At 36.4% G+C, this 16,643-nt stretch overlaps 3 protein-coding genes across 6 annotated transcripts; all 3 read right to left on the minus strand.

The window, feature by feature from the left end:
* Positions 1-1,035: 1,035 nt before the first annotated feature.
* Positions 1,036-4,319, minus strand: LOC142522121 (uncharacterized). Its single transcript, XM_075625274.1, has 2 exons — positions 2,252-4,319; positions 1,036-2,150 (listed from the first exon to the last, which is right to left on the minus strand). The coding sequence occupies exons 1-2, from the start codon at positions 4,317-4,319 to the stop codon at positions 1,036-1,038; spliced, it is 3,183 nt and encodes a 1,060-aa protein (XP_075481389.1).
* Positions 4,320-4,952: 633 nt separating this feature from the next.
* LOC142522122 (uncharacterized) lies at positions 4,953-6,618 on the minus strand. The gene is made up of 4 exons (XM_075625275.1): positions 6,497-6,618; positions 6,344-6,396; positions 6,208-6,255; positions 4,953-6,093 (listed from the first exon to the last, which is right to left on the minus strand). The coding sequence occupies exons 1-4, from the start codon at positions 6,616-6,618 to the stop codon at positions 5,186-5,188; spliced, it is 1,131 nt and encodes a 376-aa protein (XP_075481390.1). The 3' UTR covers positions 4,953-5,185.
* A 762-nt stretch (positions 6,619-7,380) lies between these two features.
* On the minus strand, positions 7,381-9,919 carry LOC142522207 (ankyrin repeat domain-containing protein EMB506, chloroplastic). Of its 4 annotated transcripts, XM_075625392.1 has the most exons (7): positions 9,294-9,914; positions 8,981-9,060; positions 8,674-8,772; positions 8,477-8,575; positions 8,235-8,333; positions 7,904-8,002; positions 7,381-7,742 (listed from the first exon to the last, which is right to left on the minus strand). In XM_075625392.1, the coding sequence occupies exons 1-7, from the start codon at positions 9,697-9,699 to the stop codon at positions 7,638-7,640; spliced, it is 987 nt and encodes a 328-aa protein (XP_075481507.1). In that variant the 5' UTR covers positions 9,700-9,914; the 3' UTR covers positions 7,381-7,637. The 4 variants fall into 4 exon arrangements, 3 of the variants coding, with proteins under 3 accessions (XP_075481507.1, XP_075481508.1, XP_075481505.1); XR_012814413.1 differs by having other exon boundaries at positions 7,904-8,333; positions 9,294-9,918; XM_075625393.1 differs by lacking the exon at positions 8,235-8,333 and having other exon boundaries at positions 9,294-9,916.
* Between the last annotated feature and the right edge of the window lie 6,724 nt (positions 9,920-16,643).

Consider the following 16,643-nt stretch of genomic DNA (forward strand, 5'->3'; position numbering starts at 1 on the left):
ATCGTTATTCGTCAAAATGAATTAACCGATTCATCGTAGTATTCATGTATTGGTTTTGTTCTCTTTGCGATTAAATATAATATATATATATATATATATATATATATATATATATATATATATTTATATTTATATATTTATATATTTATATATTTATGTATGGTAGGTCAAATTAAAAATCTAACATGTGAAATTTGTTCGTCAAAGCTCATAAGTTTTTTCCGTATTTGGGTGAAATTGAAATGCATATCTCAAATATTTTATGGTTCAATGTTTGATTATTTTTATTTAGAAACTGTTTTTTTAGCCTTGATTTATTTTGGTAATTTGTATTTTTTTTGAAAAAAAAAACAAGTGCACAGCCAAAAGGAAAGAGTTGAGTACTTAATTGTAAAATTTGATAATAACTTTGGAGAAAATATTGAATAATAGAAATTGTAGAATTTTGTAAGCACAAGTCATGTATATCTTGATTCAACCAACGCCGGAAAATCATTTTTGATGAATAAAACTGAAAGATTTGTCGTCATTTCGATCAGAAGTTTTATCTTTGATTGTTCACCTATGAATTTATTTGTTAATATTTTTTTATTGGGCGAATTATTTATTAAACAAATGTGTTTTAATAGCCATTTGATATTTGAATTCTTAATTATTTTGGAGAATTGAGTAAAAATAGTGCTTTTCAAAGTCGTATGAATAAACATCAGCCAACGTTTGATTGATTATTTTCTAGTTTGTTTGAAAATATAAATAGATTATATATCACCGAATTCAATGTAATTATTCATAGTGAACAAACAAGATAACTGGGAAGTAAAATATATTAATAAACTATAATAAACATTAGGTGATAATGGAAAACTTAATTGTTTGAGGCGAAACAACCACATAAGAAAATAATGGAGTAAACAAAAACAAAAGGTGCTTTATTTTATTTTATTTTTATAAAGAAAAGGTTTGGAGAAAAGATTATACCATCGGAATTTACTGGAATCTGCAGTTTAACGACATCAAATAAAGTTGATTTCAAGTTCAAACAAGGCCAGCAAGTACTTCTTTGTATACGACGTTTCTTGTTAGTGTGCCATCATCTCCGTTGTTAGCATCTGGTTTAACCAATACTTTTGTAAATTTCATAGAAACACCTCTTGACAGCGCAACATATAACTGATCATGTGAGAAAACAGGTTCGGACAAATATACACCAACAATTGGAATAGTTTGGCCTTGAGACTTGTTAATGGTCATGGCAAAACCCAGCCGGATTGGGAATTGCTTTCGTCTAAATTGAAATGGATATCCTTCGTTCTCGGCCGGAGACAAAGGTATTCGAGGTATTAATACCATCTTTCTGGCATGATGACCAATCGTTATCTCTGCTTGTATCACATTGTCTTTGAAGTCTCTACAGACCATTCTTGTGCCATTACACACACCATTAGATGGATCTAGATTTCGAAGGAGCATGATAGGACAGTTTTTTTTCAACATCAAAGTATGAGGAGGTAAGCCGTTGGGTGTTAAGCTATTCAAAAACTCAACCGGGTAAAAATTTTGCGTATCGTCAGTAGCATCATCAAAACTTAGAAAAGTTTTTGCAACTCCAGGAAACAATGAAATTATTTTGTCATTTAACTTGTCAACATGAGTATTCTTTGTTGCAAGAATGGCTCGCTCTGTCAAATATGAAGCCGAGGAATAACTAACAGCAAGTTCTGAATAAACGTAATCAATCAATCTTTGCTCGGACAACTCGGGAGATTCGGTACTAAAATTAATCAGCATCTCGCTTGGAAGACGAATATTCACATTTTCGTCTACTGGTTCAACACCTTTACCTATGCGCAACAAAAACTCGCAGAATTGAGGATCACTCCTTGCACGCATGTTTTCGGTCAATGTTATTATCTGCAACGATTGGTACAAGTACGATTTAATCAAGCTCCCATCGATGGTTTCTCGAACAGTTGCTTTTGGAATAACAGGCAAGACTTGCATGAAATCACCTCCTAAAACAACTACTTTTCCACCAAAAGCTTCGTTATTCCCAACAAGATCTTGTAAAGTACGATCAACCGCCTCGATGGCAAATCTTTTACACATAGGAGCCTCGTCCCATATAATAAGTTTTGCCTGGCGTAACAACTCTGCTTTGAAATAGCACAAAAGCTGTTCTCATGTAGTTCGATGGGAATTTTAAACTGCGAATGCGCTGTCCGGCCACCTGGTAGAATAGATGCGGAAACACCTGACGTTGCTGTTGCTAGAACGATCATGGACCGTGAGCGAACTGTTGAAAGAAGAGCACGATATAAAAATGTTTTCCCAGTACCACCGGGACCACTGATAAAGAATACACCACTCCTATTGTTATCTAGATGCTCCATAATCAAATCATAAGCCATATGCTGACCAGCATTAAGTTGCAGGGGCCCAACCAAATCGTCTGATGAAACACTAATTGATAATTCGTCTAGAATTTCTCTAGAGCATTTCAGTGCGGAGCATTCCGGTATGGTTGTGATTCTAGGCAAATCATACATACAAATATCCTTGCCCATACTCTCAAGAAAAGAATTCACAGATACAAGTGTCTCACTCAACACCTCTACATCACCAGCGGTACCATGTCTTGTGAAGTCTTCAGATAAATGATTGTAAAATTTATCCCACAAGCTCCTAACATCAGATGGCTCACAATACACTAAAATTGTCGCAAACAATCGACGCAAGGCATATGGCATATGAAAGCTTATAGCCTCATTTAAACACTCGAAATTAGTATTGTCAGATTCCAATAATCGTCTACATTGTGCTGCTTCCTTGAAGGAAAAACACTTTCGCTCACCAACTGTGAGCAAATCATCATATGAAATTGGCCCACGAATATTAAGCAACAATACACGCAAATAATACCTTTCTCCTTCAATTGGATTTGCAGAATTAACACGGCCGATAACTTGTCTCTGCCTTCTTTCATTCCAAGCCTTTGTTTTTCTATCCCAGACATAATGCTGCAGAAATTCTGAATACAAATATTTTCTTGCCTCCACATCACGGCAGCATGTTTCAAAATACTCGGTCAACATAGTTTTGCCAATTTTGTCAGATTCCAACACTGTCTGTAAATCTTGATTGTTCCAGAAAGTAACACATTGTTTGTTAGGTAAGTGAAGGGGTAAATTTATGACCGGCGGAGATATTTCATTCAAATCAAACTCGTAAATTCTCCAAATCGCCTCTGGAGCCGAGACCCACCGAGCATCTTGATACGCCTTGATCTCGTCAATGTATGTTCCAGAATTGTGCGATGAAATATTAACATATATCTTGTCATGACCTTTATATATATACTTGTAAAGGTATTTAACAGCTGTGAGTCCGGAACAAATCTCAACGTTTATATGACAGTCATACCTATACAACAAAAATGGATTATATGGAACAACCCACTGTGAATTCAATGCGCGACGGCGGACTTCAACAATTCTTCTATCGTTTCTTCTTCGGTATATTGGATACCCATCTCTCCCTTGCATTGATTGATCTGAAAAAGGACGAGGATAATGGCTTTTGCATTTTCCATTTATCATACAAGGACATTTTTTGTCCAGCAAGCCACACGGGCCATGCATCATATGCCTCGTCACCAAATGAAAGAGCTTTGGGAAACGATTCTCATCCGGAATCTCAGCAACAACATATGAATCAAACATTTCAGGCGAACTAATCTTGGAATCAGTGGATAAGATAAGAAGCATGTGGCAATGTGGCAGACCTCGTTTCTGGAATTCAATAACATAAACATATGCAGCAACGCGGCCGAATATACATTTTTTGAGGACTTGGTCTTTTAGATCAATCAACTTCGAACGAAAAACTCGCGAAACAAGATCCGGCCGATCATGGGCAACTTGACCATCAAATAGATTTTCTTTAATTTCTTTCCATTCGGGATTGCAAGTAATCGTAAGAAACAAGTCTGGTTTCCCAAACGCTTTGACCAAGGCAATAGCATCAAGATATCTTTTGCGCATATCTCTTGGGCCTCCAATAAACGATGTAGGGAGAACAATACGGTGACCAATCTCGCTACCGCGGGTCTCTCCACCAACAACGCTGTCGACTATCCCTTGATACATCTCTGATCTGATTTCTGTTTGATTTCGTCTGTAGTAGTCGAGGCGAGTTGTCTCCAATTTAATGTACATATCAACAATATATTGTTGCAACAGTCTACCACCATATAACAGAATAGATGAATCATTATCTCTGATTTGTATCCAATAGCAATAATACTCCCTGCATGACACCATTCGATCGTTTTTGCCACGAATAATCGCTACAATCAAAAGAACACATATTAAAATTGCAAAATGAAAGTATTTTTGGAAAAAGAGAGAAGATATCAATCGTTGAACAACATATTCAATTAGTATAAGCAAATATGTAAATAACTTAATTTATCAAGGACGAGCTCAGTTTTTTACCTCGGTGTTGGGCAACTCATTTATATTTCTTTTGGGCTAAATTTATACTGTAAAAAATTGTTGGCTGAAATAGGGAACTTATAATTGTCTTTTATGTCATGATAATATATTTTAATCTTGGAAATTATATAAAAATACAGGGCTACCTATTTTGCATCCTAGATTACTTCACATATATTTCAATCTTGAAAATGATAGAAATACTCCATGCTGATCTTTCTATTTTGCTAATATCTCTATTAATATGTCATATTATATTTTATTTTAATAATATAATTGTTTCGCAATACACCTACTTGTTTGTCTAACTAATGGCCAACTAATTTCTTCTCGTTTTTTCAAATATATTAAAGGATTGGTTTTTCTATGTAATTTTAAATGTTGGTCATATTTTAAAAAATTGAAATTTTAGTTGCATTCTATATACCTAAAAAATTTAAGGGTAACTCCATTGTTCAAAGAACAAATATTGGGAAACAAATTGATATGCTGAAGTATTTTATTAGAATAAAATTTGCGGAGGTAATTATTCACATTATGACATAAGTAAATTAATTTACACGTTAATATGCAGATGTAATTTGTTAAAGTAATTATTCAATTTCAGTTGTTTAAAAAGCACAATTGAAAATTTGATTTATAATAATTATCAACTACACCATATAATGACGTAATTTTAAATATTTTCTACTTTATATTAAATTTCTCATAAACTCACCTCGGCTTTCACCGCCAACATACTGAGGAAGAGAAGGAAATCCAGAAGTAGATGCCAAGTTATTGCCAAAAGAAGCAGGACTATGATCAATTCCAGATTTCAAAATGTGTTGTTGCCAACCAACATCACCATAGGGGAAAAACAACGGATATTGTAGTGGATCATAGCAGCCAAAGTAAGGTTTTATCATATGCATATGTCCATCATATGCGTGAACAACAATATCTCGGTCATAAGGAATATTAGCATTGTCATTATCCTCCACCCATATAGCAGCAACCTGATCGGCGGATGGGCTATTATAACGCCTATGATCGATAGATACATCTTTGCAAATATGCAACCTCAGATTCTTTACAGAAGGATATTGGTTAATCCTCTTTAGGAGCTGAGCATAGGGATTCACTTTTAATATATCCATCAACAAAGCCATGGTAGATTCATTGACGGCTTCTTCACCAACAACAGATATTATATTACGCAGCTCATTGTCACTGTCCCAAAAATAAAGTTGGAAATATTTAGGACCATCATCGCTGGGCACAAGAGGTGGCAAAGAATGAAACACCTGTCCCGATACACGAAATGTATACGCTCCACGATTAAGAGACGCAAGATCTTTATCAAGGCGAACTACGAATGATGTGAATGAAAACAAACTATTATACAACCGAATTTTTCGGCGAAACGAAATAGCTGAAGGACACGATATATCAGTAAATAAATCACGAAGACGCGACGGGATAATAGGGGAAGTGAGCTGAATTTTGCCAGAACCACAACAAAATGTAGGGGATTCATGTGGAAACCTCCATGCTCCACAATAGCGACATTTTGGAACCACGGGAAAATTCTGCAAGTGATCGATGTCCTGCTCGGTAACTTGAGGAAAACAAAAAAGTGATAAAATATACAAGGAGGGATTCCAGAAAAGCAGCCTTCATCTGAAAAAACAAGGAAATCAACCAATACCAAGAATACGAAAACAAAACATACAATGGCTTAAGCATCCCCGACCAATAGACGAACTACCAATTGCACAACCTGTGATTTGCAGATAACAGAGATGAAAGCATTTGTAAAACCCATGAATCCATTTCGAATTTTAAGAACTATAATTACAGAAGCTAACCAGTCGTAGTAGAAAGTGTGTTCTCGCAACTCGACGAACTGTCCAACATTTCACTGCAAAAACACGAGGGAATGAGTAAGGAAGAACTAAAGAATAAAAACCAGTACAACACCAAGGAAGATGCGAGCAAGAGAATGGGAGAAAGTAACACACCAACTGCTGGTTCTAAAAATCGAAAACAACGGGAAGCCATAAAAATGAATGAAACAAAGTAAACGAGAGCAATGCCTGGAGACGAAAGCAGAAGTCGGTCTAGGCTTTCGACCACGGGCCATGACTGGCAACAAAAGGCAAGCGTGAAACGGGGTGGAGTGACGGCAAAGAAGAAGAAGCCACATGCAGCCAAGGAACAAAACGAATTTATGTATGAGGTGCTGGGGAAACACGGGAGGCAAATACACGTACAACCAACATAACGAGAATAAAGAGTCAGGACTTAAACAAAAATATTAATTACTCATTATCACACAAATATTATTTATTGATTAATAATTAATATGGGTATTAATAATATTAATTAGTAATACTGAAACTGTAGGAAAAACAGAAAGCTCTTACAGTGTAGGGAAGCCAATCGTATAATTACATAATAATTAATTAATAATTACTATTATTATTAAAACACAATTAATAAATAATAATATTTAAATACTTAAAATAAAATATTGGATAATAATTAAATAATAATACTTAAAAAGTAAAAGTGCATTAATAAATAATAATACGTAAATACTTAAAATATTGGGATATTAAAGTGTTTGAATATTTTGGAAGAAAAGGAAAATGAGGTAAAAACACAATTACTAAAAGGGCAATGAGGTGCTATATTTATAAGTCAATAAATAAATAATAATACTTAAAAAGTTGGAAGAGGAAAAGGACAATAAATAAATAATAATACTTAAAAAGTTGGAAGAAGAAAAGGACAATAAGGTAAAAACACAATTAAAACTGCTATATTTATAAGGATATAGATATATATATATATATATATATATAGATTCACACATTTGAAATGTAATAATGGAGAATAAAAATAATAATGATTTCATGGTTTATATGATTGTGGTCAAATTATGGCAGACAGGCCACTATTTTATGATTAATTGATGCCGCAAAGTACAAATCATCCCCAATAAAACTTGCTTTCAAGTGATTCGGGAAAATTACAACTCTCCATTCTGTCATGTGATTCGCAATATTAGCCAACAACTCTCACTCGTAACATTTCATCTGATGTTCCCTTCTGGTGCTGAAGAACTTTAGCCGGATTCATGACAAAGAAAGAAAGCCTTCATAGACTTCGGTTGGCTGGAACTTGCTTCAGCAACTTGGCCATGTCATAAGACTTGAAATCCTTTCCGTAACACAAGCTAAGATCAAGTGGTGTATTCCCATCCTGGGACAAATTTAAATCCAACGGCTTATTCACAATTAAATCAAGATTTTAATTTACAACACATTTTTCCCTCAAGTCCTCAACAATAGAACATATTCCAATTTTCATATTAGCATTGATATATATATATTTATGTGTGTGTTTTTCCCACCCACAAAAACCTTATTTCTCCTTGTTTTGTCTGCGCCATTGACCAAAAGGATCTTTGCTATGTCTCTATTCCTTGTTTGCATGGCCACATGCAATGGTGTCCATCCTTCCTGAAACAAGAATAGTGAGCCAAGGATCATATGGAGAGGGAGCAAAACTGAAATGATAAAAGTTAAATTCAGGCAAAAATGCATTTCTACTCTTGGCTACATCTACGAAGATCACAAAAAGTTTGAAGTTAGGCCTCATTAACTTGAGGCTCATGGGTGTGAATTCGACAATATCCATATCAACCTTTTGAGCAGTTACATCAAACCATTTGAAGGTAAAATCAACACTCACATTATCCGCAATATTCACATCAACCTTGTATTTTATCAGCAATTTAACGGTCTGCACGGCCCCTACTTGAGTTGCATAATGAAGGGGTGTCGCACCATCCTGTCAATACACATTTTCTACTGTATGACTCTAATCCAGTGCGTAAGTCGTTGGAAACCAGCAGCTCACCTCTCGGACAAATGGCAGGCCACACGAATATCAGCAGGCTTAGGTTCAAAGTAAAAAGAAACAAGATATCATACCAGATCTTTTGCTTCAGGATTTGCTCCTCTTCTTAAGAGATGACTAATGACGGCTTCCCTTTTACCAACAACTGCATGATGCAGAGCACTCATGCCATCCTAAAAAAAACACCGCAATGTACACAAATAGTATTAATCCAAAATAAAAAAATGGATGAATCATGTATTCAATATAATCCTTTTGAAGATTCTTGTACCAAATCAACCAAGTTCATATCGCAGTTATTCTCAAGCATCCCATCCACGAACTTGATCTGCCCTGCTAGAGCAAGTGTATGGAAAGGCTTCCATTTGCCCTGAACCATATAGTTAAGAAATCGGAAACTCGTTTTCAAAGCAACAAGAACGAAACTAATGAAAGCCGATCCTCATGGATTGATAATACAAGCCCATCAGCAAAATTATCATCCCTTTAATCAAAAAGTATCGTATAAAAAGCATTAAACCGAGAATTATATAGAATTTACGCCGCTAAAAGTATTGATTTACATACTTCAAACTTACAGTTGACAATTTGTCTAAATTAGGAGCTTTGTTCCGATCCAAAATTTCCCTTTCTTCAGGTCTCAGCAGCTGTTCAACCTCTGCAAGATTATTGAAGGTGTGTAGCCTCAGTCGTTTCCGCATTTCACAACGGATAAACAACCTCACTTTCATATAATAAAGTCGATTTCTTTGACGAGTACTGATAAGTCCCATCTTTTTCATAAAAAAATCAAGAATTCAAAAAAATCCTGAGAACGTAAATTTACATGGCACCATTACCATGAAATTAGTTCTAAAGTAACAAAGATATCAAGAAAAATGAATTAGGAACCTTTTACAAGATCCTCCTCATACTTTCTTGCAGATAATTCGTCGGCAGTACTCTTTGTTTTAGCAGTTTTTGCATTTCCCTCGGTCTCCCAGTCACTCTCGATATCCAATTCATTTCCCTGCATGTCCTCGTTTTCATCATCAGAAGCAGCAGCATCCTCATATTCACTATCATCGCTTCCATAATCAGGGTCTTCCCACAGCCCACCATATTTGGACACAGAGTAAACCATTCTTTTCAAATATCCATTTGTTATATGAGCATTCCCGTTAGAGAAGCACGTAATTCCTCTAGCATAACTAAAGCGGCAAACAAAAACGGGGCGAGCAGCTGTGACTACAGATGCTGGCAGTGAACTCAATTGTTGCTTCGGACATATCATTGCATTGCCCAACGAAACAATCATTTTCTACCAAAAAAATTGATTTTCAACGGCCAAAACAAGAAACAAAAGCAAGAACGAGAAAAAGGTAAGAGAAGTGTCTTAATGAGGCATTTCCTCGAGTGGATCGTGGGCAACTGAAAAAAATATTAGACAGGCTTAGGTTGTGGATTGGAGTCGTGATTCTTGGGGCAATGTCTAGGTTCATTTCGATATTAAAAAAACTGGGCTAAAACCCTAATGCCCAAATAACATAAACGGGTTAGTATTATTTTAAGGTTGCGTTTGGTAGGGGTGATAAGTTGAATTTATGAATTTTTAACACACTTTATCCCTTGTTTGGTACAATTTTTATTTAATCAAGTCAATCCATCATATTAATGATTAGATTATATTAACTGAGAGAAAATAATCACTTCTCATCCCCCTATGATTATTTATCATACTCTTAATACATCCTATTTTTTCAATTTTATTCTTCTCCTAAATCCAAACTCACCACCGCTTCTCTCCACCGACTGCCCACCGACCGCCCGCCGCCGACCACCATCGGCCGTCGCCGGACGCCGTCGACCGTCGCCGGCCGCGGACCACCGTCGACCCCCTCAGCCTCCCGACGCCGATCACCCCCTCCGACCTCCGCCGCCGCTGCCGACCACCCCCTCCTCCGGCCGTCGTGGCCGACCACCCCCTCCTCTCGCCGCTGCCGCCGTCGCCTCTGGCCGGCAATCACACCGTCTGCCGCCCACCACCGCCGTAAAAGTGGAAGGGCAATTTTGTCAATTCATCAAAAGATTATTATTTATCACATTCTTAATAATCATACCAAACATAATATTATTTTATCATTATCTACTTCAATCATTCTTTTTATCATTTCTCTCTTAATCATTTCATAATTTTATCCTCCAACCAAACGTAGCCTAAATGTTATAATAAAAACAAATGGTTGGATGTGATTTTTTAAAAAAATATATATGGAATTTGATACTCCGGAAACCCGACCCGTCCAGAATACTGTCAAATCGACCTGATTCATGCATTAGCTCATTTATAAAGATGATAAGTTAGAAAATGATTTGGTCAACCCAAAAAATCCAATATCGTATTAGGAAGTGGAATTACTCTCTGATCGGTAAAATCCCCATGAACGAGAGTGAACGAGCAGCCGAGCTTATGAGTTATAGACTCGAGCTCAATCTTATATAGCGGTAGATAAAGTTATACATATACAAAACTCTAAATTTATCATCTGTAATAAAGAATCAATCCCAAAGAAATCTGGATACACCATTCGAATTTATAAATTACCAAATATAAGTTAAAATCGGCACAAATCTAGTATTTCAGAGAACTTACTTTACCAGAGTCTTTTCCATATGAAAGAGTTTCTTTGCTAGAATACTTATCATACAAGTTATTTAATCTGAACTCTATAAATATCAGGCACTCAATTTGATTCATTCACTCATTGTTTACGCAAACACTATTATTTTTTCACACTTAAATTTGTTTTTTGGATTGACTTAAATATCGTAGGAGCTACGTTGGAACCATCTCCAACACCCTAATGTTTGTTTGTCTGTGCAGGATTCAGCTCGGCCCATCTCCATCTAAGAATTGCATCTCGGATGGCTCTGAATCAACCCGCCTCTAAGAATAATTTCTGCTCACCGGACTGAACCCTAGGTATGTGAGATTTTTTGTAAGATCAATTGGTGTGGTCTGTGAGAAATGAAGAAACAGAGGTAAGAGGAAAATGAAGACATAGCGGTCGGGGAAGAGGTCGTGGTCCAAATCAAGAGAATGAGACAAGTATTAATCTGTTAAGATTGGAACTTGGACCTAACTCAACCTCAAAAGCTAGCTCAGGGGGGGAGGATTGTCCAAGTCCATATATGCAACTCCCATGTATTTTATTCAACCGATGTGGGACAACTAACACACCCCCTCACGTCCAGGAATGAACATCTGGAGCGTGAAATTTACAAATAAACCAATTATAGGGAGAATGAGTGTAAGGCTAGAGATTTATTAGTCTTCATTGATGTGATATTCGGAAGATATGAGTATGCATGACATGTAATGAGAAGCACTAAATGAGATTATGAAGTGGTGCATGAAATATAGACCTGCACCTGCAATAAGGAAAGGACCGCACCCGCGGTTGAGCTCATGAATTGTGGAAGAATTACAGTAGCATGAGCGCACCCGCGCCTAGAGAAGCACTGCACCCGCGGTGCATGGACAGAAAGATGACTATTTTTACAGTAGGGTCACCGCACCCGCGGTCCAGAAGCAGCGCACCCGCGATGCTGCTACAGTAGTACAACCGCACCCGCGGTGCAAACCAGACCGCACCCGCGGTCGGCGATGCTAGGATATTGATAGGGTTGCCGAGAGTTAAGCGCACCCGCGGTGCCCTGTGCGAGAAAGCCACCTTTGTTTCTTATGATGACACATGGCATATATATATATATATAGAATTGTGATGAGTCTTCATTTCAGCAGTTCCATCAGTCAAGAATCGAGAGAAAGAGTGAGAGAAAAGGGAAGGCTCTTTCATCTACAAAGCTAGCTTGTGCAAGATTTAACCATCCCAACTTCAATCCAAACATAGATTATTGCTCCTCTCATCAAGTGCTACAAAGGGATGCAAGTATTGTTCATTTCCAGCATGTTTTGAAATCTATATGTTGGAGGAATGATGATTTGAGTAGAGATATATGTTCTTGAAATTTTGTACATCGTAGAAACGTAAACGGATTGAAGAAATGATATCGTATATGATTGTTCTCAATTTCCGGCATATACATATTCCGATTTCTGCAGATTTCGAGATGCTAACGAGTATATTATGTTGGTTATGAATTGAGGATTATGATTGGTTGATATATGTTGAAATTCTTATTGTTTGAGTTGATCGGTATATCGAGAATCCGCCGTTATGCCGTCGAAATGCATTGAAATGAAATATTGATTCCTATGTGTATTGAAGTGTACTAGAGCTTGATAGAATGTACATTGATGATGCCATTTCAGATTTGTATTGGCGAATTTGACATCGAGACTTCGACATCGACAGAGATTGTGCGACGAAAGGTATAATTCAAGTGAATTCGGGAGATACGACTCGAATTAGACTTGGTTGGAGTTTCCCTAAATCACATACTAGATTTATTATTGATATTTGATTATGATTATGTCTTGTTTATAGATTTATATTCAAGCATGGAAATAGGAGAGTCATTGGCAGACTTGCTAAACTAGACGTTCGGTGGTATCGACGCTTCGGATCAGATTCAATCCGATTGTAGACATTCGATACAGACAGGACCGAAGTCTAGGAATAAGACGTACAGTTACCCCGATTGGGAGGGTAGGTGACAGACATTGACGTCTTATTCACACCGGGATCCCTAGAGTTAGAGTCGAGTCGAGTCAAGATATGAATTGAATTGAGTTGCATGCTTATTTTATTTTGATTTCAGAGATTATGGAATCCATTGTTACTGCATGCTTATTTGATTTGGTTTCCTAGAATATGAAACCTATTGTTATGAATTTTATGCATGATAATATGCTTTATGATTTATATTGTGTATATGCATGTATACATGTTTTATACTGGGATTTATTCTCACCGGAGTATCCGGCTGTTGTCTTGTTTGTATGTGTGCATGACAACAGGTAGGACAAGATCGGGGTCAAGAAGATGATGAGAGATCGAGATTAGAGTGGTGATTCCGGACTTGGATGTAGACTTGGTTTAATACTTGAAATTTAGTAGCTAAACCTTATATTAGTTTGAACTAGAAGCATGTTGTACCAGAGTTGTATTATTATACTGGTTTGTATAATAGATTGATTACATTACCTTCCGCATTTTAAAAAAGAAAAATTTTTAGACCCTGTTTATCTGAATTGATAATTAAATCCCAAAGATGATTAAGAAGATGATTAGCGTCCGGGTCCTCACAACAGGTGGTATCAGAGCGATAGATCTTTTAGATTGAGATAGAAGAGAATGAGCGGGGTAGATTGAGTTTTCTTTCCTTGCATGTGATTGCTAGCATGAGATTTATTTTAATGTTGACTTACATTGTGTGTGCTAGCATGACATTATGCTTACTGCTTTGAAATACGTGTTATCTAATTATCTGATTTGAATTGGTAATATGTATTCTTGAGTATGAATCAGATTTGATTCTTGATCAGCAGTAAGATGATCAGAGAAAGATTGGAACAGATTTGTAGTATTTGAGTACTAATATTTTGATAAGCAGATATACCTCCACGGAGAATTCCAGAAAGGGGTAGTACTTCGACTGAACAGATAGATATATCAGAAACTCAGATGGAAATACAGTTGGAAGAATTTCAGTTATTTCAGCCGCCGATTCTGAGTGGTGTCGAGACGTCTGAAGATTGTGAGAACTGGTTTGATGACATAGAAATACTGTTTGATTTACTTGATTATTCAGATGAGCAGAGAATTAAACTGATATTCCACCAGTTACGAGAGACTGCCAGAAGTTGGTGGATTACAAGTAAAAGAATGCTAGAACAGGGAAGTACAGTGATTTCGTGGGAAATATTCAGAACTGAATTTTATCGAAGATTTTTCTCAGTTTCGTACCGGGAGGACAAGAAAGCAGAGTTTGAGAATTTGAGACAATGTCAACTGAATATTGAAGGATATGTTGCTAAATTCTCTACTCTAGTGCGTTTTGCTCCTCATATAGTTGGGAATGATGAAGCTGTAGCGGATCAGTTCATCAGAGGATTGAACTCAGAGATAGTTGCATTGATGAATATGCAGCGACCTTACCATTTTGCTGATGCCTTGAGCAGAGCGAAGAGAGCGGAGGCGAGTCTGATTAGACAACTAAAAAGGGTGTGTGCGATGCAACCCCAGACACAGCAATCCCCTCTCCGATTTGATCGCGGCAGTACGAGTGAAAAGCAAGATTTGCTGAAAGCTCGAAAGAAGCCATTCAAGAAGTTAGGGAGCGGACTGAGTGGTTCGTCTAGCTCCAGTGGTTCCAGCCCGAGTTATACTGGAGTGTATTGCAGGATTTGCGGAGGGAGACATTCCACAGAGCAATGCCAGGGAGTGACTGGTAGTTGCCATAATTGTAGACAGCCGGGACACTTTGCTAGAGTTTGTCCTCAGAGAAGTTCCCGAAGATTTTAGGGAGCAGAAGACCGAGGAACAGATATAGGACACACCTGAGGATAAAGTGGCAGGTATTGTTCTTTTATGATTATATTGCATATGTATTGATATATACTAATGCATTCCCTACGATTATCTTTGACTGAGTTGCATTGAGATATGCTGTATCTGTTGAGTCTGATTGTACGGTAGTATTGATTCCCTTACTTGTTGGGAAAGAAAGATTGATATCAAAGATTTCTGTGAAATATTGTATACTACAGTAAGATGAGAATGAGGTCGAGTTAGATTATGATGTACTTGTATTTCTGATTTGACTGAATTATTGATAGTAATATGCTGAACAAGTACAGAATTATGATAGATTCCTTTCAGGAGAGTATAAGATTCAGACCAGATAGGGTTGATGAACAGAAATCCCATGGTAAGGATTCTAGACCTAGAATTCCTTTGATATCTGTATTATTTATGACTCGATTATTGATACAGAAAAGAACAAATGGTATCCTTATGTATTCAGTAGACATACTGAAATCGAGTCCTAGAATTGGCAGATTTGCCAATAATGTATGAGTTGCTGATATTTTCCAGATGAGATTTCGGATTTGCTTCTGATTGAAAGATAGACTTCAGAATTGAAATGAGATCAAGTACTGTTTGTTTTACTAGAATACAGTATAGAATGATATTGAATGTGCAGAATGTCACTGAATGAAGTGAAAGAATTGAAAGATCAGTAGAAGAGTACCGACCAAGAGTTACATATGATTTAGTGTTTCTCGGTAGCATATTTCAGTATGTTCAGAGATATTCTGATGATTTCATGCTTGTTGTATCTATGATAGCTTGATATACTTACAACATCTGATTGACTGAATCGAATATCTGAAGATTGTATTGAATACTCTGAGAACTGTGATTATTGTATACAGAAATTATTCAGATATGAATTCTGCGTGAAACAGATTGTATTCAGAATATGCGATATCTGAAGTTAGTATACCGATTGATTTTGACACAGTTGAGATCAGAATCAGTGATTGAGAATGATACCGATATCAGACATATCAGAAATGTCAGAAATTTCAGAAATGTCAGAAATGTATGTTTGGTCTGAATTGACAGATTTTCGTATACGATTGTTGTTTTGTGTCTGCCTGAGTATTGTCATATTTCTACAGCCGTATTTGATACAGATCAATGTGAACCGTTGAGATTATATACAGTTCAATCCGAATCAGAGTTGAATTCGAGAATTTCAGTAGATCAGAAATATAATCAGAATGTTCAGAGCTTAATTTCAATAATCAGAACAGATGATCGATCAATGTGACAGATATGTGATTTTACGGTATGAGAATGATTATCTTGTGATGTCAAATGTTTCAGAATAGTACAACAGAATTTGATATCGACAATCAGAACCGAATACCAGATAGGTATTTTTTCTTTAATTTATATTATTAACTGATTGTTTATATCAAATAGTTCGAATTGGAAATGACAGATAGGGTTAGAAGCGCACAGAAATGGATTCAGTAGTCGTTCAGGTAACAGAAAATATATGATAATTCGAACAGATAGTTTTGATATAAACAGATTAAATCAGTTATGGCAGAATTTATGCTGAAATGTTGGCAGAATTGTACTGAAATGTCTGAACCGTCAATAAATGAAGATAGAAATATAGAAATCAGAAGAGTTATTACAGAATTGGTATATTTCTGACTAGACATGGGGAGTATATTTCGATGAATTTCGTAATAAGACCACTGCAATACTTTTCAGA

Source organism: Primulina tabacum, chromosome 13 (assembly GCF_025594145.1).
Source record: "Primulina tabacum isolate GXHZ01 chromosome 13, ASM2559414v2, whole genome shotgun sequence".
Lineage (NCBI taxonomy): Eukaryota > Viridiplantae > Streptophyta > Magnoliopsida > Lamiales > Gesneriaceae > Primulina > Primulina tabacum.